The 26,176-nt window shown below is 35.1% G+C and overlaps 2 protein-coding genes across 6 annotated transcripts; one reads left to right on the plus strand and one right to left on the minus strand.

The window, feature by feature from the left end:
• On the plus strand, window positions 1–5,497 carry LOC112555040. Of its 2 annotated transcripts, none has more exons than XM_025223180.1 (6): window positions 1–65; window positions 219–365; window positions 1,003–1,187; window positions 1,805–2,026; window positions 2,778–2,951; window positions 3,707–5,497. In XM_025223180.1, exons 2-6 carry the CDS (start codon window positions 242–244, stop codon window positions 3,890–3,892), a joined length of 891 nt encoding a protein of 296 aa, XP_025078965.1. In that variant the 5' UTR covers window positions 1–65; window positions 219–241; the 3' UTR covers window positions 3,893–5,497. The 2 variants fall into 2 exon arrangements, with proteins under 2 accessions (XP_025078965.1, XP_025078974.1); XM_025223189.1 differs by having other exon boundaries at window positions 20–65; window positions 231–365.
• Window positions 4,905–26,045, minus strand: LOC112555000. Of its 4 annotated transcripts, none has more exons than XM_025223115.1 (15): window positions 25,893–26,045; window positions 22,969–23,177; window positions 20,907–21,050; window positions 20,266–20,351; window positions 19,854–19,965; window positions 19,422–19,541; window positions 18,233–18,259; window positions 16,335–16,358; window positions 14,444–14,552; window positions 13,378–13,496; window positions 12,575–12,718; window positions 12,178–12,303; window positions 11,482–11,639; window positions 10,305–10,532; window positions 4,905–10,149 (listed from the first exon to the last, which is right to left on the minus strand). In XM_025223115.1, exons 2-15 carry the CDS (start codon window positions 22,982–22,984, stop codon window positions 9,802–9,804), a joined length of 1,761 nt encoding a protein of 586 aa, XP_025078900.1. In that variant the 5' UTR covers window positions 22,985–23,177; window positions 25,893–26,045; the 3' UTR covers window positions 4,905–9,801. The 4 variants fall into 4 exon arrangements, with proteins under 4 accessions (XP_025078900.1, XP_025078908.1, XP_025078917.1 ...); XM_025223123.1 differs by lacking the exon at window positions 25,893–26,045 and adding an exon at window positions 23,482–23,500; XM_025223132.1 differs by lacking the exon at window positions 18,233–18,259 and having other exon boundaries at window positions 25,893–26,044.
• Window positions 26,046–26,176: the final 131 nt, after the last annotated feature.

A 26,176-nucleotide genomic window follows, 5' to 3' on the forward strand; every position in this document is an offset into this window, starting at 1 on the left:
CTTGAACAAAGGGAACTTACTCAAATGGCTTGAACTTTGGATTTTAGAAGCAGACGACAGATAGGGTAGTGCGAACAGTTCTGAAAGAAAAATTGAGACAATTTCTGGGCAGTCTTTATTTATTATCATTTACTGATTTCGAGAAGATGTTTTCATGTTTATCTAACTTCGTTTTGATATCTTTATCCCTGATCTGAGTTAACTTTCATCTCTGACAGCTTTGATTCCAGACGTCTAGAGTATGGAGGAAGAAGAAGCAAAGAGTGGAACAGCAGTGCAGATTAAAGAGGCTGAAGTGAGCCAAGATAATAAAACCTTCTGGACAAATTTTGATGGATTTTCTTACAATGACTTCGGAAGAACAGGTACGTATTACACATAGTGATGGTTTGTATGGAAACTTTTGCATTTTATGGTATTACGTTCTGCATGCATTTCTATGTCGATCATAGTTTATGATATATTAAAAAGTAAAAATAGTATTTAAAGTGATTCTAGATATTGGGCCTAAGCCATGATTTCACAGTTCACTTGTAGACAAGTGAAATCCTCAAGAAGAGACTATAGCTGCTAACGCTCTTGTATTCACATTCACAATTATAGATGAGTAACCTAGAGGGTTGAAAATGCCTGTAAGAGTTTAGGGTAGCTATACCAGTAGTAATCCTGTTGTCACACACACACACCTCTGTTTCTTGTCTGTGTTACTTACTAACATGAAACCAACTTTAAACAAATTAGCTCTTGTGGAGTCTGTCATACATGTATATAAGCTTACTGATTATTAGAATTATTATCATCATTTATATATTCAAACTTTTCCATTTCTCTCCTTAACAACCATAATTATCTTACTGTACACACAAAATATTTAGTTTATAAAACCAAATCACTAGACTATTATTAAACCTTGTTATAATTTTTGTTATCAAATTGTTATTTCCACATTATCATTTTAAATTTTATAAACTCTTATAAAATGCAAAATGTTATGTTTTACAGAAACTTTGAGCCACTGGCAGCTACCAAAGTTGCTGGAAGCAGCTAGGTATTTTGCCCTCATGAAAGGATTGGCTGACTTTCCTTCCATTATTAATCAGATATATGGGATTTTTGTTTATGGGGTAGTCTACCACATAGATACAGCATTTTGGAGAATTCCACGCAATAAAAACTTTCCATTCAAGGTATTTTCACAGAATACAGTTATTTTATCATTACTTCAGTGGCTGTTGCAAACATAATACACTCACATATTTATCTATAAACAGTTATTGTGTATGCACATGCATATATGTGTGTGTTGCAGACCTACAAATTGTGGGAAATAGAAAATGGAATGCATAGAGACAAAGAACAGAGAAGTTGGGGGAGGTCAAGGGGAGAGAATTTGTGTGGATTCTTTTCTATTTTAAAATGGATGTGATTTGTTTTTGTTGTTGAGAATGGTTGTTGCCAATTTAGAAACATTTGTAATTATGAAACATAACAAGCATTTTTGTTCTTAACATTTTATTGTTTCTATGGATCATTTACCAATGTGCTTTATAGTTTTAATACCAACTTGACATGAGTCAAACCTATGCTGAAAGCAATTAGGATGTGCATACATTTAAAAAGAAATGAATATAACAAATAACTCTTAGTTTCATAATCTTAACATTTAAAAAAAACATCTGGCAGCAAGGCAAAATTTAAGTCCCAAACATGGACTTTAACTTGCACCAAGCATGTTATACTGTTATAAATACAAACTGTTTGCTTTTTATTTGACACTATGAATTTATTGTTTGTATCTATTTAGATTGCCCAAAGTGTTGATGACATTGGTAAAACATCTATTACACTCTCTGGCAAACTAATCAACAAACTAGATAACAAAGAACTGGTCACTTTTAACAGCAAGACTGTATATGTTGAACGTGCCAGTGGACGTCCAGTGTCATTGCCTGACTGGGTTGCTCCAAAATGGTCACCTTCTGTCACAAAGAAACAGTTTCTGCAATTTTCACCACAACCTTCTGAGGTACTTTTGAACAAACAAGCCCATGATTTTTTTCTTAATTTTTTATTTCTGTTTGTTTGCATGTGTAATGAATGATTATCAAAGATGTGTAATGCTGTCTTGTGGAAATCTTGAGTTGAACATAAAATGAATTTATTAGAATTATGAATATTCCTAGTAGAGTTAAGAATAAAGAAGATGTTAAAGAGAGAGAAAGCGGAAGCAGGTGATTGAATAAAAATAAGAGAGAAAGAAAGAGGAAAAAATACAAGGCTGTATTTGTTCCTTTAAGTGCAATCACCTGACGAATTGAGGCGTCTTTTCTGAAGTGGTGATGGGAAAGGGAGATAATTTCTAAATGGCAAAAGCATACGAGGGTTGCTACTAATTGCAGATTGGTTGAGAGGGAAAGAGCAGCCTTGTTTCACAGATGGTGCACATTGAGGGGAGTGCTACACGAAGCACTCATTAAACAAACTTATTTTCTTCAATCAATTCTAAAGCCATCAGCTGGTTTAACTGCTTGTATAAAAAGTATTGTATTTTACATACCTCCAGGGATTTGTGTTGCTTAGAACAATGTTCAGAAATCTAGAACTTATTATTAACTGCAAAATATATGTGCTCCATTTCTATCATTTATAACTTGATGCATTTCTTTAAGTACATATTATTCCTTAATGGCAGTTATTGTGGAATGTACATGTGTGCTTATCTGTGTTCGTGGACTGATAAAAATAAAAACAAATACTCAGATTGATTTTCTGTCCAGGTACCAGAAGGAGCATTTCAGTACAATGTAACTGTAGCTGCCAGTGATACAGATGTCAATAAGCACACCAACCAGGGCAGCTATGTGCGTTTTTGCTGCGATGCTGCTCAGGCTGCAGTCCTAGCACAGCAATTAACTGGCTTTAAGGTGGACATTGCACGCTATCCACTTAAGGTGAGCAGAGTGAAACCTCCTGGACTTAAAAGTTTTGGCAGTTGTTAATAAGCAATTTTAGTTCATAGTTCTATAAAAAGAGTTGATTGGTGTAGCCTTACGTTTTTGTCTATTTTATAAAATGTCAGATGTATTTACGTTCAGTATATTGCAAAAACTTGGAAATTAGAATGATTTGTTAATGCTTTTGTAAATATTGCTTCAGTTAGCTAACGAGGAAAACTGAATATTGCTTTTATTTGCTTCATCTGATGCTCTGTCCTCATCTCTCATCTATGTGTAAGATCACAATATAACTATGAAGGAAAGGGCAAATTATTCATTATCATGCCCCCACTGCCTGTACACAAATACACCTATCATTTTAAAGTAAATAATATAGATGTAATGTTTTAGGAAGAGGTATTATATTTGTGAGCATTTGTCAAAACATATGCAAATTTTATTTGTTGGGCTTGTTGAGAGACTGAAATATTACTCATCATCCAAATGAGTCATCAGCAGTACTGATTTGAGGCCTCACAGGGGTGAAAAATCAGCTGCTCTGCACCAATGGATATTGGATTTATCAGGGGAGGTAAAGAACCCAGAGTAGGTTTCACTGTCATCCACATGCTCCTAATATGGTGAACCAAGCTGACTGCTGCTACAGTCTGTACGCTATAGGACCCCATACTTTCTGCTTTAATGCTGCATACATGAATTAGTTTATTTCTAAGAGCCTTGTTTTGATCCTTTGTGTGTTTGTATTGCAGATTCTGGAAGTGGTGTATGTAGGTCAGTCAAACACAGGCTATAAACTCAACGTGTGGCTTTGGCAGGAAAATAATCATATCAATCTTTTGCGGTTTGTCATCAGACATGAGGATGGTAACAATCGTCCCACCATATGCTATGGATTCATGGAGTATGGTCTGATGCCGCTAAGTTCGCGGCTCTAGATGATTTGTGCCTTATTTCAGTCATCCAAGAACGTTTCACCTGCAATAATTTGGAAATGTTACATAAGATGTGATGCTTGTGTACAATATTGCCATAGTTTTTTTGTCCACGGTCATCTGTTTCTCAATGGACGAAGGCCTACTGCATTATTTAAAACGTGTTTAAACAGTGTATTTCTCTGTGAACATTAGAAATGCATGCAGCAGGCGCAAGAGGAAATGCATTTACTGGAAGCTACGTTAATACCCCTTCAGTTAACAGATGTAGCAGTAAACAGATTTACTGTAAACAGTGCCGATACCGGTCAACATATAAAAATCCAGGTAGCATTTTGTTTCTAGAATGACCTATGAAGTCAGAGAGTGTTTGTTTCTTTTTTGCATTAAGCATATGAAATACTCACTGCACACTCCAAGTTTTGAATGACTGCTGGCACCAAGAACTCTGGTGCATCCTGAGATATTTTACCATTTTTTCTTTTTTTTTTTTTGGCAATAGTATATAGCGAAAAGTCTGAGGAAAGAAACGAAAATCTATAAAAGATTTGCATATATGTGTCTATCCACATTGCTATATTGGTGTGAACTGCTGAATGAATATTGGCATGCTTCATTAAATACTTATGATTTTCATGAACTGTTTCTATCAATAAGACGGCTACATTAGATTTTCTCTTTTTCCTAATTACCAAAGCTTTTCACGAAAAAAAAAAAAAAAATTAGACATTCTCTGATAAACATTTTCAATGTTCCTTTTTTAATTCAGTTCTAAGTAAAGGTTTGTTTAGAATCTATCTTTGCACACATGGAGGGTAGGGATGCTGAAAAAGAGTATTGATTTGGACACTGTTGAAACTGCATGCTCCAGTAGAATTTGAATGATAAATTGCTCTGCTATATAATTAGTATGAATGTTTTCTTGATGTATGACTGTATGAAATGTTGAAAGTTTGTTCCTAACTTCTATGCACTTAACAAAGCCTACTTTACTGATGAAAAAGAAAACGATAATAAAGTCAATAAATTTTAATGGCATCTTGGGATTATAAAACAAATTTACCTAAGAAAAGTACTTACAAACTCACAAGCATAAAAACAGAGACATAGTTTTAGTTAAGAGAACTGACTACATTTTTGAGGGGGAGCAAAATTATGCACATCTACAAACCAAGAGGAAATACCAACCACAACTGCCTTTTCACACTTTTGACTAAGGATTCCAACCTGGCATTTGTCATCTTCTACTTACATTGAAGGACAAAGCAGGTAGAGCAAATTCTGAATCTAAATATGTTCACATTTGGGCATGGAGCAAGAAAAAATTTATAATGAATGGATACACTATTCTTTGTAAACACTGTCAACACGAAAACGTGTCCCTTGTAAAATGTAGTAAGTGCAGGCATCATACAAGCCTGTAGGTAATACTGTCACTGAACAGCTTATCTGAACTCAGCATGGGGGAAGGGGAAAAACCCTACATTCTACAACCACTGATCTTATTGATGATAAGTGCTATGGGGCTACAAAAGTAAGAAGGGTAAAAATGGTTGTGTGTGATGGGGATTAAGAAAAACATTTGTTGGTACTGCAGCCAAAAAAAAAATGCATTCAGTGAGGATGAGATGCTACAGACAATATATACAATTACTTCAGGAATAATATAAAGAGGTCTCTAATTCATTCACTAACATCTGTAAACAAGTATGCCAACACTTCAGTCTGAACACTGAGGTCCCACATGATCAGAGTATGCTTGTCTGAAAGAATACTGCATGCCAGCAATCAAGACTTCGGCCACAGAATGTATTTATCATAACTCAGAGGGAGCATAACCTGCAGATGCACATTACTGTCCTCCAGTCTGTAACACAGCAATGTCTACAGCATCTGCCAGACCACAGATCTTCATGGATTTTTTAGCATTTTGCTTGGCTTTAGCCTGATCAATGGTTGGTCAAAAAAAGCACCATTACATTTCACCATTTACTACATAAATGTACCGCATACTACATACATATAAAATGGGTGCATATTCATTGCATCTGCCAACAGATTCGTAAACTGTTCACAAATATCATTAGAGAAAACTGCCGCTTTGGCATATCACTCAATACATCAATATTTGGAATGTTCACCAAGTTCTAGCCCTGAAGCCTTGCAAAGGCAAAGAGAAATGACATGGCAACAAAGACAGAAAAAAAGGAAATAACATCAAATCCTTATCCCTCATTAAAACAAATACCAGTTGACCAACACCTATATACAAGGTAATATTGTTTCTACGAAAGGAAGTCCAGAAAATGTTTTGTTATGGCTACTGAAACAGCCTGTTGCACATCTGAAGCTGAAAATACTACTGAGCAAGATGCTGACAAAAAAAAAATCAAGTATAAGCAACCAATTAAGTTACCTACAATGAAGCTTTGAGGTACACTTGCGACTAGAAGCAGAAAATGGTGTTTAGTTGAAGATGGCCATTATGTGGCTACCAGAATAAGAAGAGTGTACTTTTATAAAGTTCAAGTTTGTGTATTTACTATTCTGCCTAAAAAGCTTTTCCTTCAAATGGGATACCAATGATGATGGATAATTTGCATTTTACAGAATTTTCTAAGCTGAATCTTGACGTGACAAAAAAATGCACTAGACACACCATATCTGATGTTGCAAAATTTGTGATACAGTTTGCTATATTACAAATAACTTTTATTTTTTCTTTTTAGTAAGCGCCACACTTAGGTTTGTTTTTTTGAAGTTTGTGACCAATGACGTAAACACCAACAGGCATGCATCAGTTGTGTATATACACTAATGTATATCTTGAATAAAAGGAGGTTTAACAATTCCGAGAGAAGTTACAAATATTGTGCTCCAGCAAAGTAAAATAATCTAGCTATTGACCTCCATCAGTCTGCAAAGGGCCAACACAAAGGGCTGAGATATTAGGGATTTTAGCATTTTTTTATTACTGTCTCATTTTTATGGAACTTGCCTCATTCACCTTTACATGCTATTATTTCTCTTCCACATGCACATATACAATTTCATGTTTTGTGGTTACTTTAGAGGTTCTTTTAAAATATACAATTTCAATTACCACAGACCTATGCTCTAGTGTATATACAGAACAATCTGTTACACAAAGATGTATATAAAAAAATGGAATGATTGCAGTATTCATAACAAAAACAAAGGAAAAAACCTGAAACAAACATGCTTAAACATGGTCATTGGCAAGTACTTTTCAAAAAGTACAAAAACCAAGGTCCCTTTGTTTATATCACACAAAAATAAAGTGTGTTACACTCTGTGAAAACACAGCTTACCTATTTCTCACTGGGATCTATGAAGCCTATAGAGGATTGGGGGTGGGGTGGAATGGGTGTTTTATGCCGAGCCGACAACTAAGGCTATATCACGGCAAGGCAGCTAACCCTGTGAATAGATGCCACATGCAGAAAGAACAGCGTGCCCGAGACGAGAGCTAAATCCAGGATGGCCAACCCTCACAGAATTGGTGACAAGCGCTAACCTTTGCACCACCAGACTGCCCAAGTCTGTAGAGTTCACAGTTTGCAGGGAAAAAAATTTGTCATAACTGAAGAAATTTACGAGAAATGCTGTTTGTGCATTTTTACTACTTTACATCTGAGCTACAACCACTTGTTCATTTTTTTGTGACTAAATACAATGCTAACTGCACAAAGCTGTGAAAGTTCTATGGTCAAAGTTATGTGATTATGTTCTGTACCATGCAAGGGAAGACACAGAAATTTGTTAAAATTTACTTACTAGTGAATTACATAATGAAATGAAATGTTTGTGCCCATTAGTGAGAACACTGCATGCGAACATGCTGGTAAACTACATAAAGCTTTTACTAGGTAAGAAGCATTTTGTCTGCTGGTGTTGGCAATACCAATTTGTTTACTTAGGACTCGCATTCATAAAGCATAATTACCCAGCCTGCTATCCTACTCAAACTAATTAAATCAGCAGCCCACAGGTAGTGTCTGAAATGTATTCACGGCAGAAAAGTCCTTCTCAATGGTATGGTGGGGCACATGCTAATGAAATAGAGCTAGCCCGGTAAAAATGGCGAACATCACGTTAACTCAATCAGAGGTGAACATAAAAGTTTTTGAGACTGGCCAAACATGACTGTACAGAATTAGTAATTACTGTTTCTACCGATAATTTGAGCTTAACATGTGCCATTAAAAAGAAAGAAAATGAACATCTCAGTCAGCATTTCTTTTCAGTCTCCTCTTCCCCACCCCCCCCCCCCAAAAAAAAACCATGGAATTAGGTGAATCAACATTTCATTTTGCTTTCTTCTGGGGAGAAAGGGGGAGGCCATGGGTTATTTTGTGTCTGGATAAAACAAATCAGTATTTCTGTCATTTAATGTTTGACAACAGGTATGATTCAAGTGAATAAATTGGACTTATTGTACTTTCTTGGGGTTTTCTTTTCAATTTTTCATGGGTTTTTTTTTAATGCAATGTGTAATCTCCCCCTTTTAATGAATTTCCACTCTATCAGTTGGTTCGTTAACTTCATCTTCTTGGTATCTAATAAATGTGGAGATAATTTATCTGTTGGGTTAACTATCCCAATTGGTTTCCCAAAAAATTGGGGCAATTTTACATATGGGTAAATTGCTGATACCATGAATACAAGCCTTGGAAGCAACTCATGCTGAGGATATCAACATAAAAGGTAAAAGTCTTGCCACTAGCTCAATCTATCCATGTTTTCACCTTGTTAACTGTTTACATGCACAATTATGAGTAAACTTTCCAAGGATATGCATGTCTGATTTTGGTGGAACTTTGAGAATGATATTTGAAGCCCATACCTTCTTTCAATATGTGGGCACAAAACCATGGCAAGAGTGGCAAATTATTCAAGAACATCTTTAAACTCTAAGAGCACAAGGCTGACATGCTATATGCATAAAGAAAGGCGAGTGATGGACTCAATTTCAAAAGCAGTAAGTATATAATACAACAGATTTTACAGTTATAACAACTAATAAAGCTCAAAGAAGCTCAACAAAGAGAAAGACAACAAATAACTTCTTGTGTTAAAAAAATAAAAGTTTCAGCCCTGCAAGGCACAGGAAATATACAGACAAAACAGTAAAGTCTTGAAGTAAAGGATGATAAAGATGAGCACTGATGTCTTAAGTATTAAAGATGCTTCTTGATGAAGACGACAAATGTAAGTAACCGAGATCCTTTCTGACAACAGAAAGATAAGGTTTAGAGAGAAAAAGTTCTTGCTAGGAGGAGTTGATGAAGAAGAGTGTCAAAGCACATAACCCTTTATGTACCGACTTAATATGTTTAAAAATAAACTGACCTAACCTAAAAACTGCCAGTAGGTTCATACACTGAAAAAATGAAGGAAACCAATTTGGCACACATTACTGTGACAACTATTAAAGCAATAAAAGAGTGTTGCAATCTCATAGTCCATCAACAAAGATGAGAAAAGCATGTTCTTCATTTTTGCTTTTATTCTATTTTTCTCAGCCACATCACAGATTGAGGAAAAAAAAAAGGTCAATATCTGATCAACAGAAATATGAAGAAGTTTAAACAGCCTCTCCCATCTGAAAGTGAACAAAGCAAAGAAACATCAGAAATCTAGACAGCAATAAGCTTTTCAATTTCTATATGCACAGACCCATGGAAAGGAAAAAAACAAAACAAAACAAAATAGTGCTATTTGTGCCTAAATCCATCTACAGCAGGCACATTTCATTTGGATACATGTGACACTGATGAAAAAAAAGCAGCACTTAAAAATGACTGTAAACTCTCATTGACTTATGCTAAAAGTATTACAGAAATATTAAAGGGACTGCAGTATGCTCACTGCTGCATCCTGTGAACAGTTCACTCATCGTCCAACTGTGTGTTGCGCAGAGATTTGATAATGGCTTTGGTGGCGGCAGCAGCAGCGAGGGCAGCATATGGCTGCCACTCTTTGTTTCTCATGCCATCATAGTAGTCAGCGACACCGCGAACGAACATAAAACTGTCCTTTCTGTTTCCAACAATGGATTCCAGCACCTGATCAAACTCAGAGTCAAATGCGACAATGCCATAGCGACTTGCAAACTCATGGCGCGACAGCTCACCACGGACTGGTCGACCTGAACCCATGGTGCCAAAATGAACTCCAGGAACATCTGTTCGCCGAACACTGCCATCCGGGGGTTCTGGATGCTGCACTTCAATTACCTGTTGAGGCAAACAGTCACATCAGTTGGATGCTGTACAAAATACATTTTACATTCTTATCCTGCTTGACAGTCAAACAAATTTTGTGGAAAAGCTGCCTTTGTAAATTAATTTGTAACATGACATAATGCAAAAATAGGTGTAGTCTCCCCTACCTGATTGTCACCAATGCTCATGTAAAGGCGGTCTGTCTCAGGTGCAGGACGTGAAAAGTTAGCTTCCTGGCCTCGCAGCAGTTCCCGCCCTTCCTCAATATATGGTTCCCATGGAGCAAAGTCTGGATTTGCACTGCGCAAATCCTGGAAACGTTCTACAATGCGCTGCAGCTGAAAGTCTCTTGGTGCCCATGTCTTTAGACTGAATTCAGTCTCTCCTGTCTTGTCCTGAAAGAAAGGAAAGCATCATCATTATTATCTGACAATACAATAAATGACATCACTCTGGATTTTAATTGCATCTGATGAAATGGTAAATAAATACAACAGGAAAGACGTTCCTGTCAGTTTTTTTTTTTTTTAGCTCCTCAGAAACTTGTATATATGTTGACAGCACTTCTACTGAAGTAGTGTAATTATTCAAGTAAGGAGGGAAATATACTCTAAAATTAATCTATCTTTTAAATCTTTTTTTTTGAAGGATTTAAGTTCACCCTTAATGTACTAACTGTGTATATTTTCAATTGTCATTAAAGCTAATCTAACATTAAAATCTATATCATTCTTTATAATAAACTATAGAATAACAAAACACAGCATTATTAAGGATTATGAAAGAATAATTTAAGGGCATACTGATATGACAATGTGTGTGTGACTTGCTGCCAAAAAAAGAGTCAACCTGAAAATTTGAGATTTTTAGAATTTATATAATTAATATCTACAGATTTTGAGCTTTCTTTTGATGCCAATCTTGTCCTTCTAGTCCCAAAATTGAGTGAGTTATGCAGGTTTGAAACGTGCAAGTACAATATTGGCCATTTTGAGAAAAGCAGGTTCAAAGTTTTTAACCAATCCCAAAAAGTATTTCTTAAGCAACGTCTACATCTACTAGTTCAAATTGTGCTGCATTTTGATCATCGTAGGGGGCACCTTGATTAAAATGTATTTTAAGACCTTTTCTCACTTCTATTAAATCAACAGTGTATTGCCCTGTTAGTTTAATGACCAAGGAATTAACTTTCACAAAAAAGTGAAACTGCACTAAGTTGACACTAATCAACTAATCACTAATTCTGGGCCGTACTGCTAAACTGCTATGTGCAAGTTAGAACTCATTTTATGATGTCAGGTCACATATAATCGTATCTAATAACCAAAGTTTATTCAAGCTCACCTGTGTAATTTTGTCACAGTGATAGTACATGTTGCCTTTAGAATCACACTTTGAAAAGACAATGTCACCCAAACGTGGGTGCCTATAGTAGTCTGCAAACTGTGGTTCCCCACCTGCCACACCTACGATGAACACATGTTCAATATTCTGGAAAGTACCTGTTAAAGAAAAATGCCAAAGTTATAAAATGGCAGGCTATGTCATTAGTCTCATTTCTTTATGAATCACAGCAGCTCATGTCTGTAACCCCTCTAAACATCATACCAACTTAAAAAAAGAAAATGAAACAAAAACAAACGCCCACAAAAATACATTATACAAAAATTAAAGATCTTTAGTTCTCCGATCCAACACACATGAAAAAGGAAACTCTAATGAGTGTCTTATCACATGAATGTTTGCACATTTATTAACAGGGTGCACATGTGCACCTGAAATATATAAAACCATTCACCTGTAGACTTAAATGGAAATAATAAATATTAAATGACTTATAATAAAGTAACTAAGGTAAGAACATGGGATCATAAAAATTTCACTTCAAGCTACAACTAAGAATTAAACAAAATTCAACAAAATGTATCACTCCTCAAAGATTATGAATAAGCTGAACTTGAACCACATCCAACACAATGACGATGACAGCTCAATACATAGTTCACAAACAGTAACAGCAACTGGCCTCTACTCACTTACCTAAGAGACGAGTTGTGATGCTTCCAGAAGAAATCTGGGCTGCTCGTATGTGACCAATGGCTGGCAGTTTAGTTGACACTACTTTGTGTTCCCCAATGTAGCCAGTGGTGTAGACATTGGACTCTCCTGAATGAAGATAAAGAACAATCCAACACTAAGTACTTACAAACACAAAAAATGAAAGGTGTGAAGGCAATTTAGCTATAAAGCAATATTTATTAGCTCCTTGAAAGAAATGTATACCTTTAGATAGTTGTCAAACTTGATGTTTGACAGACTATGCTGTACAGCTGAGAAAAAAAGATATTTGTCATACTCTAAACAAAGGAAAATAGAAAAATAAGGCAATAAACTGATATTGTTTTGAAAACAACCAGCACAATATGTGGATGCACACCTTCAGTCTTGTATCTGACATATGTTGTTTTGTTCTCCATCATTGCATCTACTGCAATCTTCTCATAATACAGGTATGTGATGATGGCAATAGTTGGCTGTTGATTGGCTGCTATTGTTGGCATCTGCTTCACCATCTGGACCTCTGTGGAGGGGGAAAAAACAAGTTTTAGCTTTTAACTCATTAAATTGATTCTTTTCACCGAGGTAAAATAAAAAAATGCAAAATTTTATGCTGACAAATGATGGAAGTAAAATCATAATAGAACAGCATATCTATGTCTACATAGACATGATTAAAGCAAGGATATGTTTCTGAGAAAATTATATATACATATCAGTTGCTGTGTCTAGATTACTGTGCATATGCGTTAACCCATATTCAAACTGGCATAAAACTACAAACATGACCATGTTTATGCTATAATTATGGCCAAAGAGTGTACAGTTGTATGTGCACATGCATACCTGATCCTCCACACACTTTCTTTAAAATGAACAAACCTTTCAGATGAAGGCACTGTTTTAGCTAAGAGTGTTTTAAACAAAAACTTGCAAATGTATATGGTTTTCTGCTTTTCTCAGCTTCAAAAGACTGAACAGATTTTTGTCAAAAAAAAAAAAAAAAAAAAAAAGGCATGTATTGCAGCTAATATTCATGCTGAAACACTTTCATAATTGCAGTTTCAACTTCGGAATAGTGTGATTTTAAATTTTGTTACACAACTGGGGAAACAGCAAGGAAACCCACCAAACTTAAAATATGAACTAGAGAGGAACAACAGCAGAAGTCAAGCGCATCACCTGTTTTGTCATCCAGCACCTGTCGAACAAAACCACCATTCTCCATGGTGCGTACAAGTTCTCGTGTCTTTAGCTCCTGTAGCTGCATCAGGATCATGTGTTCATCAGAGGCAGTGATCCTAGTTAGAGGAAAAAGCAAGCTACTTTGTAAGAGGAAATATTTAACGCACACTGTAGATAGATAACAATGGTGGGGTTACAGCTCATCACTGTTATGGTTATCAAGAACTTAAAAGTCTATGGCTTAAGACAGAAACAATGACGGCACAAGTCAAATGGTCTCCCTTTCTTCATGTCAAGTATTCACTATACATATGATGCTCACAAAATTAAGTAAATGTCATACATAATATATTTAGTATACTGGCTGAGGATAAAATAGTAGCTAAAGTATGTTGACAATTTTTGACAGACTACCAATTAAAAAGACCAATAGAATTTATGCCAGATACAACCTTTTCTAATAAATAAGAACACTGTTAGGATATGACTTTTGGGGAATGTTGATAAATAACATTTATATACTGTAGCCATGGACAGTTGTTTATCTTAGTCTTCTACATTTTTATTTGAAATTATTCAAGATGCACATTTACATCATTTCAGAAGATACACACGTATATTCATTCTTATGCATCAACTTTTGGGATTATCCCTTAGGAGTTGGGGGAGTTGGTGCTTTACACCAAGCCAGCAACTAAGGCTATATCACAGCAAGACAGCCAGCCCTGTAAACAGATGCCACATGCAGTGAAAGAACAATGTGCTTGAGATGAGAGCTGAACCCAGGACAACCAACCCTCACTGTATTGGTGACAGGCTCTAAGCACAGAAGTGCCCAACCTTTTCTCACCTGAGGGCCGCACTGGACGTGTCATAAAATCTTGCGGGCCAGAACATGGAGGTTTTGCCAGAATCATGACGTTAAAAAATGAAATTATGTTGTGTCTGGTTAAAATAAGCGGGCCAGATAAGGCATCTTTGGACGTGGCCATAGCTTGGGCACCTCTGCCTTATAAAATACACTTTCAAAGATGAAAATGAATCTACTTTAGTTATCCATTACCTGGTCAAGTCTTCAACAGACAAAACATTTGGATAAGCAGACTCTAGCACCGTCAACAACTTCTCCCGCACAATTTCTTCCACAGGCCGCGTGTCTTCTTTAGCAAAACCTGAAAAAAAGAAGTCAAAATTTTTCCAATATCTTTTTTCCCTTACATTTTTACTGCAGTTGCTTACTGGATCTACAATTCTTTGCTATAACAAATAAATTTTAACAAAGCTTTGTTCACAGCGCTCTTCCTTTCTTAGAGAAAAAGCTCACTACCTGATCAGTATGTGAAAAATCTTATGCTACAATATTGTTTGCAGATTTGACTTTTTATGCATTTTTTTTCTCTGGTCTGAGCAACAACTCTATTTCTATTAAAGTCTACAGTCATATCCTCTATAGTTTTTCTTAAAGCTTTCTGTAAAACTCTTCCTGCAAAAGTAGTAACCAATAAGTAACTAGCATGGGCCAACAGTCAAGTTTGCTTTTATGCTTCTATCACATTCATAATGAGTAAAATCAAGAACATGCAGTGCCTGGTGGTTCAGTAAAATGCTAAATATAAATTTATATCTATATATATATATATGCTTAGATGGTATTTCTTTAAAAACTGTTAACAAAACTTAATATGGAAAACTATCAATGCTGAACAATTTCTATCCATACTAATAGGTCAGTCAAGAAATCTAAACAGGAAACAAAGATGGCATGCATTTATCTAATTCTTGATAAAACAATGAAAAGGATTAATCAGGACTGCAAACATGACATTATTTTTGTTATTCTTGTCAAAATAATCACACACACGAGGGTCTACATCAAATATCCAAGTTGCATCTACAAGTGATCTTAACAACAAAAAAAAGTTATTATCTCATTCTTTTAAGGTGTTTATCAAACAAAATACCAAAAACTATCTCTTTAAACGTTGGAAGACAAAAATCTGAATTTTTGCTAGAAAGTTTTCTGCCAGTAAGAATATCAAGGTTTTTCTTGTCTGATATTCATCCACTAGGAAACAAAGAAATATGTATAACATGAAAAATGTAATTTAAACATTTGAGAAACTATGACACTCACAAAATGTAACAACATTCACAGTAAAACTGCATTTATAACTGACAAAAAAGTGAACAAAACAGGGTCAGCTGTTATTCCACACTTTTATCTATCTTGGGAGACTTCTACCAAAATTCTATCTCAGTAATAATAATAATAATAAAAAAAAATTCCTGTATGTTATTTCAAAAATGACCTTTCCCCTTCACCAGGTATGCAATATAAACCTAGAGGACTAGCATACTACAAGGTTCCCTTGTCTCTCCTTGACCCTACATTGGTAAAGATTGAAATTTACTTACAGACTGCAACCAGAAAAAGGTCAACGCATTCCAAAACGCAAGTAACAAGCTTAAACTACAGAACTGAAGCACAACAACTACTACATAAACTAAGTCCTGTCAAATAGCCAACAAAACAATTAAAAAGATCTTTCTGTAAGTGTTTACGTACATTTTGTTATCTTCTAGTCACTTATAACATGTGCCCTAAAATAATTTGCATGCACATGTGTGTGCAGGTGCAGGCTCATGTATGCCTGTGCAAACATTAGCACAAACACACATCAGCATGCACAGTTAATTTATACTGCTGCAGAAAGGATGAAATAATCCTGATCTGAATTACTTGACAACCTTCCCACAAGAAAAAACGTAACAGGGGAAAAAACTCTTTAGTCAACCTCTAGCAAAACAACACAAACAATATAAAGTGAATTGGTTGACCTTGTAAAAGTTTTATAAAGAAAGTTTCATGAATTACACACAAGCCTTCACAACTAGCAGACAAAAGGGGGATGTAGAAATGATATCTTGTCATGCCAATTAAGCAGAAAACTTACCCATCCCGTTTATATGCTCAATGCCTGTCAAACATGTCAATTATCAACAGTAAAATAACAGTTACACAAGTCAGACCCATCCAATCCTGTATTCTCAAAAACCCTCTGCTTTCTTTTTAAGCCATATAAGGGTTAAGACAAAGTTGAAATCAGAAACATATATTAATCGTCAATTTTACATTTAAGACACAAAGAAAAATTAAGTGTAATGAAATGAAGACAAGGAAAAAAAAAATAATGCCTATTAAACTCCCTCACATTCTACATTTTTACCTTCTTTGCATTTTATAACAGTTAATATGGAGATGGGAAAGTTGAACAAAACTAACAAAGCCAGTGTCAAGTTGGTGCTATTCACTTTAGTAGGGAATCTGTGGAAATAGAATAGGTAAACCTGGTGGATAGGGCAAATGGTTTTCTTCTGTCTTACATACAAAAGAGAGAATCCGAACTTTTGTTACCTCTACATCTGACTACAATAACAATAAAGATAAAACTCTAAGCCACAAAACGTCCATTACATGAAGGGAAAGACAACAGTGCTGGGAGTTTAGCATAACTTTGTTGCTCACATTAATCCCCAAGGATATAAATAACAAACAACAGACAATTAGTATCATTGTCAGTGTACACCAGTCCCTCCCAAAACACACATTTAATACAGAAATAATTACACATACCACACTTGTGGTATGAATTGCACATGCCCACAAGTATAACAAAAGCCAAAGGCAGGTATAACTCTTCTTTCTCTCTCACTCGATCCTCAGTTACATATACATCGAGGGTCATTGTTGTGAAGTAAGGTCAGCTCATTGCCAAGGGGCAACATGTTGAAACCAAGGAAAAGCATCTTGTCCCCTTAGTTATAAAGGAGCCTCTACACACTGTGCATGCTTCTTTATCCTTGAGACTATAGGTGCAACGCCCATTTTTAACTACTAAGATAAACAGACATACTTTCCCTTGATTTCCCCATTTTGCCTCACTTAATACCTAAGAAAAATTTTTTATCATGACATGTACACATCACAATTAAGATCATTCAGTTAGCAAATAAAAAAACAAAAAAAAATTAAATGACAATTCTAAGGTTACATCTGCAGTCTTCAAAATAAGATTCCTTTAGAGGAACATCTATGCTGTAAAGCATGCGGACAGAAACACACAATGAGAATTGCAAACAGATTAAATGTGCATGCCCACAGTCTATTATGCATTCACTCTCTTTTATCTCTCACACACATGTACAAACACACATATTCAACACTAGAAAAGAACTTTTGATCTTGTACCGGTAGCACATTTCAACAGAAAACGAATGATAAGGAATGTCCACAAACATAATAATTTCAAAGACATGTTTACATATGTACCATTTTGAAATTAGAACAAAGCTGTTTGCTGCCTTACTATATTATGTAGCTCATGGTTGTGCAATCTTGTCGTTGATGAAAGTATTTTTTAGGTACATACTGCACAGGAGTATGTGTGTGTTTGAGAGTGCATGCTTATTTGTGCTCATGAACCTTCTTGCACATCTGTGTATTTATGCAAAGAGCTTCAAAGAACAGCACTCCATAAATAAACATTATTAACCCATTTATGCATGGTTGAAATTTTTTAATTTGTGCATGAAACTCCTATATGTGACCTACAGATTTTCATGGAACAAGAAAGAAGAGGGGAAAAAATTACCAAACGTGGGGCATAAATGGGTTCATACTATTAAAATGGCAGTGCATTAATATCATTGTTTCTAAGCTGCTTTTAATCTACCACAACAGAATAACACAGACATTGTAAGATGAAAAAAACAAAATTAAAAAATAACAGGAAGCATGCACTGTTAGCACAACAGAAACATCACAAACAAAAACAAACTCTACCCCACCTACCAAAGTGCTCTGGAGATATCAAGCTTCCTGTATGAGCCATAACAGTAGGACAGAAATGATGAAAACAGATCTATAATTATAGAGTAGCAATGCTATTTCTGAGACAAAAATTAACTGAAACAGCAGCATGTGAAAGTGATGGATCAAAACAAAAAAAAAACAGAAAAGAAAAAAAAATTCATGATTACTGATCAGTAGTGTGAAAATGGTTGCTCCATCTTTAACTGTTAAATACAATTTCCTCTGACCACCTTGATTTATGTTTCTCCTGTTTACCAGATTCTATCCCCTGGATATCTCTTTATCCTCCCCAGTGGGAAAGTGCATATGTAAACTATTTGGAGTCAAGTATCAGGTGCCTATCTGATGCTACAGAGCTGTTATCAGGCTGAAGCTGTCAGAAAATCTGAAACTCAGTGAATTCAAAGTTGCACTGGATGTGAAGCCCTTGCATAATTTCTTTCTGTGTGCTCAGCAAATACAGTACAAATAATAAAGCATAAAACATTATGAGGATCAGTAGCTTCTGTAATAGCAAACAGGGAGCAGAACTATGCACTCTCATAGTTCTGCTCAAACAATGAACAGCAATTTCAGAGCATTGTGGAAGAACTTGTATGTTTCTTTAATTAACTTTTCTAGTTTGTTGATACAGCCAAAAGTAGTATGCTCTTTTAAAACTGACTCTTCGTGACAATAATGCTTGTAATAAAAGTAGACAGCTAAAATATTTTTAAAAAATCAAAGTAAATTTGCGGGATGATCTCTGTTTATCTTCTGCTTTCAAAATAAGCATCAACCCAATCAAAAAATAAAAGTACATACACACATACACAAACACCTGTAATACTTAATAATGAACACACATTAGGAAATGTCCTCTTCATAAATGTTCAAGATTTAAAACAGATTCCATCTTAGTACAAAAAGTGCCATAACAAGTAACTTTTATCCACCATTGTCCATGCAACCTTTCATAAACTTAAACATCAGAAAATAGTTTCTTTGCTTCCATGAGTAGTTGACTAAGATACCAAAAAAAACAAAAAAAAAAACCCCACTAGGACATGGAGAGGTGTAGGTGGTCATATCTCAGTCATCCTCTAATTAGTGTCTATAGATTAAATAAAGATATTTCACTTGTACTACAACCATAAGCTGCATAATACTGTCTTTATGCACAGCTTACCTGGGGTCATAGGCGCTTCCCCTTTGTCCAGATGCTGTATCTCCAGGTCTATTTTTTTGGCTAAACTGTACCGAGTACTCTGCATCTGCTTCATGCATTTTTTGATGAACCCCACATAGTCTGCACAGCCAATTTAAAAATCCTCTTGACATTAAATCTAAATCTTAATCTCATGGCCTCAACTAAAATGAAGAAATAGACTTAAAAGCTATATCACAAAGTGGGATCAGACTATTGTTAAATTACTGTAATCCATTCAAACAGAAAATTTAAGTTCTGTATTGCTCCACAAGTGAATACAATGAAAGGGTACAAAAAGCAGAGCTATTTTTAAGAAAGAGTGTAAAATAATTTTAAGGAAAAGAATTTATTATCATCTGAATACAATCCCAAATATACTTTACATCAATGTTTTTTGGACCTAAATCATACCTCTTGGGAAATCTTCTGGCCGAACAAGCTCTTTAAAAAATTCATATGCTGTTGTAACCTGGTTGTAGTAGTCTGTGCCATCAACGTACCAGAACTTCAGCTTACGACTTTCCTGTCATTAAGAAAGAGACTAAACATGTGGAAAATGCCCCTTTCAGGAGTGAGCTGCTGGTTTACACCATGTATACTATGTACAATCAATAAGGCAAACCTTTACATTTATCATAGGATCAAGAGTGGAAAATGACACTAATTACTCTGATCATACAAATACTGACAAACAAAAATCGCTCAGTCATTCAATATTTTGTCATTATTTAGCCCAGCTAACACTCAGGCCGAAATTTCAAAATACTCTACCGGAACTATAAATATAATTAAATGAGAATACGATCAACCTACTAACACTCACCACGAAATGTTCATCAGTTTTCTGATCAACCAGAAAACACATGAAACCTAGTTGAAGCTGAGGTTTGCCTAGGTCTTCAATCCCATCTACAATTGAAAGAAAGCCACCAACAACATAGTATACTATGATCACACATGCTGCTATAAAATAACACATAACGCTTATTATCTTATTTTCAGACAACAGCATGGCAATGCTTTTGCAATTGAAATTAAAGCACTATAGCAACAAATCTCTTTGCTGAATGAGCTGTTGATCATTGTAATAAGCATCAATCACACTTCTCTTGACTGTTTTGTTTTTTGGCACTTTTCTCTATTCTCAAATGTCACCTACAGTACAGGAAACAAAATTAAAATCTTGACAGAGGTTTGTAAGTTTCAAATGAAGGTTTGTTTCTTCAGAGTTTTTTGTCTAATTTCACATTTGTTTTACAGTTGCTACTAAAACCTGAAGTAACTGCATTCCCCAGTGACACTCTATTTCTTATGTTTGAGTGACAAATACACTATTATTATAATAAAACACATGATTTATACAGCATGTACTCTCATAAAAAGCATGCTCTTAGCGCTTGAGACAAGAAGGAGAAATCGACAACATACAGAACTGATGACCAATAAAAGACAAATATACGTTACCTGCTGTATTCTTAGCGATGACCAAGCCAGAATGTGGACCTCCAGCCACGTGAACCACGGCTTCAGCATCACTTGCTTCTCTTTTTTTGCGTTCAATTTTTATGTGAGTTGTCTTCCCCTTTTTGGTAGGGGTCATAACAACTTCTGCAAGAGTTTTCATAACAAAATAAAGCACACTGTGTCCAAAATGATTTTTCCTAACCCTTTAACTTGCATTATTACAGTATGAAAAGTTCTTGCACATTGCAGATCATCATTATTTATCCCAAGTGTTTTAAAATGATGTAGTATATTAAATACAATAATGTTTGGAAATACAGCAAGGCTTTGGCTTATGAACCAATATTACCAAGGCCTCTTGCATAAGCTAAAATTCACATAAAATAGTGAACCCTGATATTTATCTATCTTACATGCACACACCTATCACATATTTTATTTTATAAAAATAGCAATCCCCCACCTCTAGTGTCTAAAAATAGTTCAACACTAAAAAAAAAAAAATCAATTTAAGAAATTATAACAATGTGTGTATTACTCCTCTCTCAACATTCATAAATGTACAAGGAATGATTCACACTGCTTTATGGTAAGAACAATGCGATGGATCGATCTGCAGCTTCACTTAACATCATTTTGAAAAAAGGGCATAGATTTACTGCACAATTCAAATTTCTTTTTTTTAAATATTTTTTCAGTAATTGTCCACTCGTACATAGGTTAATTCTCATATTCTGAATTTATGCTGCATTGCACATGCACTATGTGTCTAAACAGATTTTGAAGTCATTTGGTAACAAGGTGAAAACTTTGCTTAATCATTATTAGACAAAATGTTTCCAATAAAGCAATCTTGAATTTTCCAAAATAGATCAAATTCCTATAGCAACCAAAAAAGTTAAGGCCATATCTTGGTGAGATTATGACTGTTTGTGGTATCTTTTTATTCTATGTTTGTAGGGGATGGGGGAGTGTGTGTACACAAGAGAGAAAGAATGCAAGTTCTTAAAATGTGTATACACATTCCCTTAAATTAAGTCTACATAGCTAACAGTTTCTTGCACAGTTAATATGGGATTTTCCCCACTAGCTTGGATTACACTATAAATAGTTCACTGCTTTCAGGGAATTATTAATGGTTAGCTTATTTGTTCTTGTTTTAACTGTGATAGCAAAGGTTGTAGCTGAAGAAAATCTTCATACAATCAGAATATTTTAAAATATTTTCAATATGTTTGATTCTTTTTATGCAAAAAAATAAACTTCATCACTGTGTACAAAAAGAATATTTGTATTTATGTTTCTGTGGAAACAATCAGGTCTTTAAGGAGAAGTAAAAGAAATAATCATCAATAAATGACATGAAACTAATGCAAGTTCAATTGTTTAAAATAGCAACAACACAGTGAAACTTATTTTTAAGAATTACCAAAAGCATTATAGACCTTATGTTTTGTCAAGCAATGATAAATTCTACTGATCCCTATTATGCAGATCATTAGATGTTTAATCAACTGCAAGTTAAATAATGTTTCAATTAAAATAGTTGTAAATGCTTAGTCAAGAAGCTCTGATAAAATAGCATCACTTAAATGTTACAACTTCTTATTCCTTGGCCCACTATTTCAATGCCTTGCACATCGGTTTTTAATTTGTATGTGCTCAACATTTCTGAACCAGTCTTCCACCCTCTCATCTACCCACTACACAGTCTAGATCATCCTCACAATAAATGCCTTGAACACTGACTTCCTGCTAAAGTAGCATTTACAGTGTTCCTCGCCAATCTGTTTCCTGGGCATTGAAAATATACTCTAAAACTGTGGATGTGCTTAGTGGCATGTAGACATGGCCACAGCTGCCAGATTATCTAACACAATTTTCTTTTTAACCTTTCACAGCCCCAGCTTGACTAAACTAAACCTATGTTTGATTGGTTTGCTCTACACAGTTCTAGTGGGCAATGGCAGCAATTATATGATGATGGGCCTCACACCTGTGTGTACACCTGTTTTGTATTCACATGTGTGCATGCACATTATATGTACATTTCAATAATTACCTTCTGAACTGGCCATGGCGACAGCTATGAATTGGGGCACAGATACTGATGCCTGGTGCCTTTTGGACAGTCCTTAGTGAAGACAGGGAACAGTACACTTCCTTCACAAGTTATGACCTTGTTGACCGCCAAAGCTGGGGGATTTTTTTTTTTTAAAAAAGGTGGTCTTTCACTCAGATGCCTTGTAATCCTAGGGCAAATCCAACTGTCTGAAATAGGATAAAGGGGACGCTTAGCAGTTCTTCTCTGCACTAGGCCAAGTATGACACAAAACTTAATCTACAGTTTATGAAGATCACTGGTGCACGATACAGCACTTAGACGCAAAACTTGCATGCAAACTTTTCTAAAAATAAATGTCACAGGCATTCTTTTAAATTCTATAAAGCTCAGTAATCTTAATTTCTGTCTAATTTTCACAAGAAAAACTAACAAAGGTTTCTTATAGTTGCAAGAAAATCTACATCTAAAGAAACTGTTGAAAGAAAAGAACAATTTCAGTTTCTAACCAACCAGTCTGCTGTGTTATATCTTAAAACAACAGTTTCTCAACTTTCCACTTGAACTGACTCTTAGCAAAGTGTCAAGTGTTAATACCATTTATGAAATAATGGGAGCATTTAATCAAAACTGAGTCAGCCCTGGTCCTCAAAATAGACTCCAGTAACAACAGTAAAACCCCACATTCTAGGAAATACACAATAAGTGAATAAGCAGAATTTGCAATGAGCAGCCAAAAATAGTACAATAAGACTTCACTTAACATTGTTTCAATTTTTTTATTCACAACAAACACGTGTGTGTGGGTTTTCTCCAGATACTCTGGTTTTCTCCCAGCATTCTGGGGTTTTATTTGGTGATGTTTTTGTGACCAGAAATACACCTAGTTATTTACCTCCTGTATACATATGTATCATTAGTTTATGGTATCGGTTTTGCTATGTCACTTGTTTTGCGGTTTTCAAAAATATTTCAATGACATTAATTTCTTATTGTAAATGTTTGCCACTGATCATGTAAAACTACTGCCTCGGCAAGGTGCCAGGTGCTTCATAATTCTGAGGATGAATTGTTTTTTTCTATAAAGTTATAATTTTGCCATTCATACAAGACATACGTTTTGTTTTACTTAGTGAAGTATGCTAGTAGAACAAAGAAACTTTCAGAATACTTCTGGAGTCACGACACAAAATTTCTACATACTGTTATGCATTTTCACAAATACAATGAGTATCATTACTCAAATGTATTCTTCCTAGAAATAAAGATATTTAACTATTATTAGGCATGACTTAAAACACATGTTATGAAGATTCTTACAAGTTCTGACAAAAGTTTCAGAAGAAGAAAAAAAACCAGTCCCGAATAACATTTTTAGTTTAAATAACTGTCTTTAAACACATTTCAAAACTGCTGATAAACTTATACAACAGAACTTTTTTGCTTTCCCTCTTTTGTTTTTTTTTTCCTTTTCTCTTTTGTAAAAATAAAATTTTTTTAAGTCTTCTGGATCCAAGCAAATGTGAAGGTTAAGATATGTGTACTGGTAAGTTTGATCAGCAACCTTAATGTTTCCCTAATAAACTTTGTCATCGTGAATTTTATGGAAAACAAACTTAAAGCTGGAAACTTATTTTTCTGAAGCAAATCATTGAAAAGGGAAACTTATATGGCTATCATTCAAGCCCTCTTTCAAAGCAACCAAAAAAAAAAAAGGAGGGGGGGCACATAAAAAGTACTACCACTCTCTCTCAGCCAAGACAGAGAGGAAGTGAAGTAAAAGGAAGGGAGGGCAGACAGAGCATCACTGGATGATTGTTTTCAATAGCACTTAATGGGTAGCATCCTTAGTCTCCTGATGAGGCTCAAGCAAGAGTCAGGCCGGAAATTCAACAGAATGAGCCAGTTGTTACAATCTCCTGTGCTACACAGAATTTTGTGTACTTCATGACTGTGAAGGAGTGGTTATTTATTAAACATACTGATGACTGCAAGAAATAAAATCCTAGTAGCCTATTTATCATAAGTAGCATTTACATTCGTTGTATATATATATATCTTTGAAAGTTTGAAATTTGCTTAGGTAAGTCTTCAGGTATCTGTACATATTACTAGCCATTAAATGTATGTCAACTGGTAAAATTGTCTACATGTACAGACCAGTGACATATCTCCCATAGAGAACATATTAAATTTTAAATCAACAACTTTTAGACCATTAATTTCAACTCTGAGGAAGCATTGTTAATGTGTGTCCGCATCTATTTTCATATATTCATGTGCACGCTCATTGCTGTTCTGAATAAGATATAAGAAAGACAGTGATATACAAGAAACAGCACTAATTTCTTCCTTATATAGATTTTTATTTCCGAAACAAGTGAAAGGCCATCTACCCCACTTTTAGTTTCTATACCGCTGTTAGATATGATCTTGTCATATCTTTTCTAAAAATAAGTTCTATTAATCTAATAGTAGTAGTGGGAGTAGTACAGTAAAACGAATTTTTAATAGTACTGTTTTAAATTTCTGTGTTTTTTTATATCGTGATAGAAATGTTTGACAAGGCTAAAGAAGTCGTTCTGGCCACCGGCACAGCAGCCGTAAATTTGCTATTTGACACCGATGGGACATAGCATTGTGTCGTCTGAATAATATTGAAAGCATTTTTAAATAAAAATTTCATATTCCTTCCGCATACTTTTTATATTTCCTGACAATAGTACACTCATTTTAAAAATATGAATTTAAGACGGATCATCAGGCTAGTTCAGCGTGCTAACAAGTGTCTCCTCGCATCGCTGCAAATTCCGACACTTGAATCTGGTCTGTTGAGAGTTGAAATGTTCGGATCGCGCCGAAATATTTCAAGTATTCAATAGCACGTCCTTAAATTTATATTATTAATTACTATTAATACTTACGATTTGATAGGATCCGCACATTCAAGCAATACTTTCCTGCATGCTACCACTACACAAATATGGTCAACGGTTAATTGCATGGGCACAGCGTTCTACAACACCTTTTCCGCCATGATCCCATGTGTCACTACGCATGCGCAGCGTCATGAGGAAGTACATACTTGGCCCGTGAGCAACAGGTGCGAGGCTTAGGGCGTGTCCTTTTATAGCGGGGGTGGAATTTTAAAATCCTTACATGGAAATACAGATGAAAAGGGGCCACAAAGGCAGAAAATGACTCTTCA

Source organism: Pomacea canaliculata, linkage group LG2, assembly GCF_003073045.1.
Source record: "Pomacea canaliculata isolate SZHN2017 linkage group LG2, ASM307304v1, whole genome shotgun sequence".
Taxonomy (NCBI): domain Eukaryota; kingdom Metazoa; phylum Mollusca; class Gastropoda; order Architaenioglossa; family Ampullariidae; genus Pomacea; species Pomacea canaliculata.

What these genes read in the sequence shown, in the direction of transcription:
- LOC112555000 (XM_025223115.1), bottom strand. An exon ending in CATCGCTAAGAATACAGCAG is followed by an intron (nt 20,352 to 20,906) that starts GTAACGTATATT and finishes TTTCAATTGTAG; the next exon opens with ATGGGATTGAAGACCTAGGC. An exon ending in TGTCAGATACAAGACTGAAG is followed by an intron (nt 12,304 to 12,574) that starts GTGTGCATCCAC and finishes ATCTTCATTCAG; the next exon opens with GAGAGTCCAATGTCTACACC.
- LOC112555040 (XM_025223180.1), top strand. Translation starts at nt 242, where the DNA reads ATGGAGGAAGAAGAAGCAAAGAGTGGAACAGCAGTGCAGATTAAAGAG. An exon ending in CAATGACTTCGGAAGAACAG is followed by an intron (nt 366 to 1,002) that starts GTACGTATTACA and finishes TATGTTTTACAG; the next exon opens with AAACTTTGAGCCACTGGCAG. An exon ending in TTTCACCACAACCTTCTGAG is followed by an intron (nt 2,027 to 2,777) that starts GTACTTTTGAAC and finishes TTTTCTGTCCAG; the next exon opens with GTACCAGAAGGAGCATTTCA.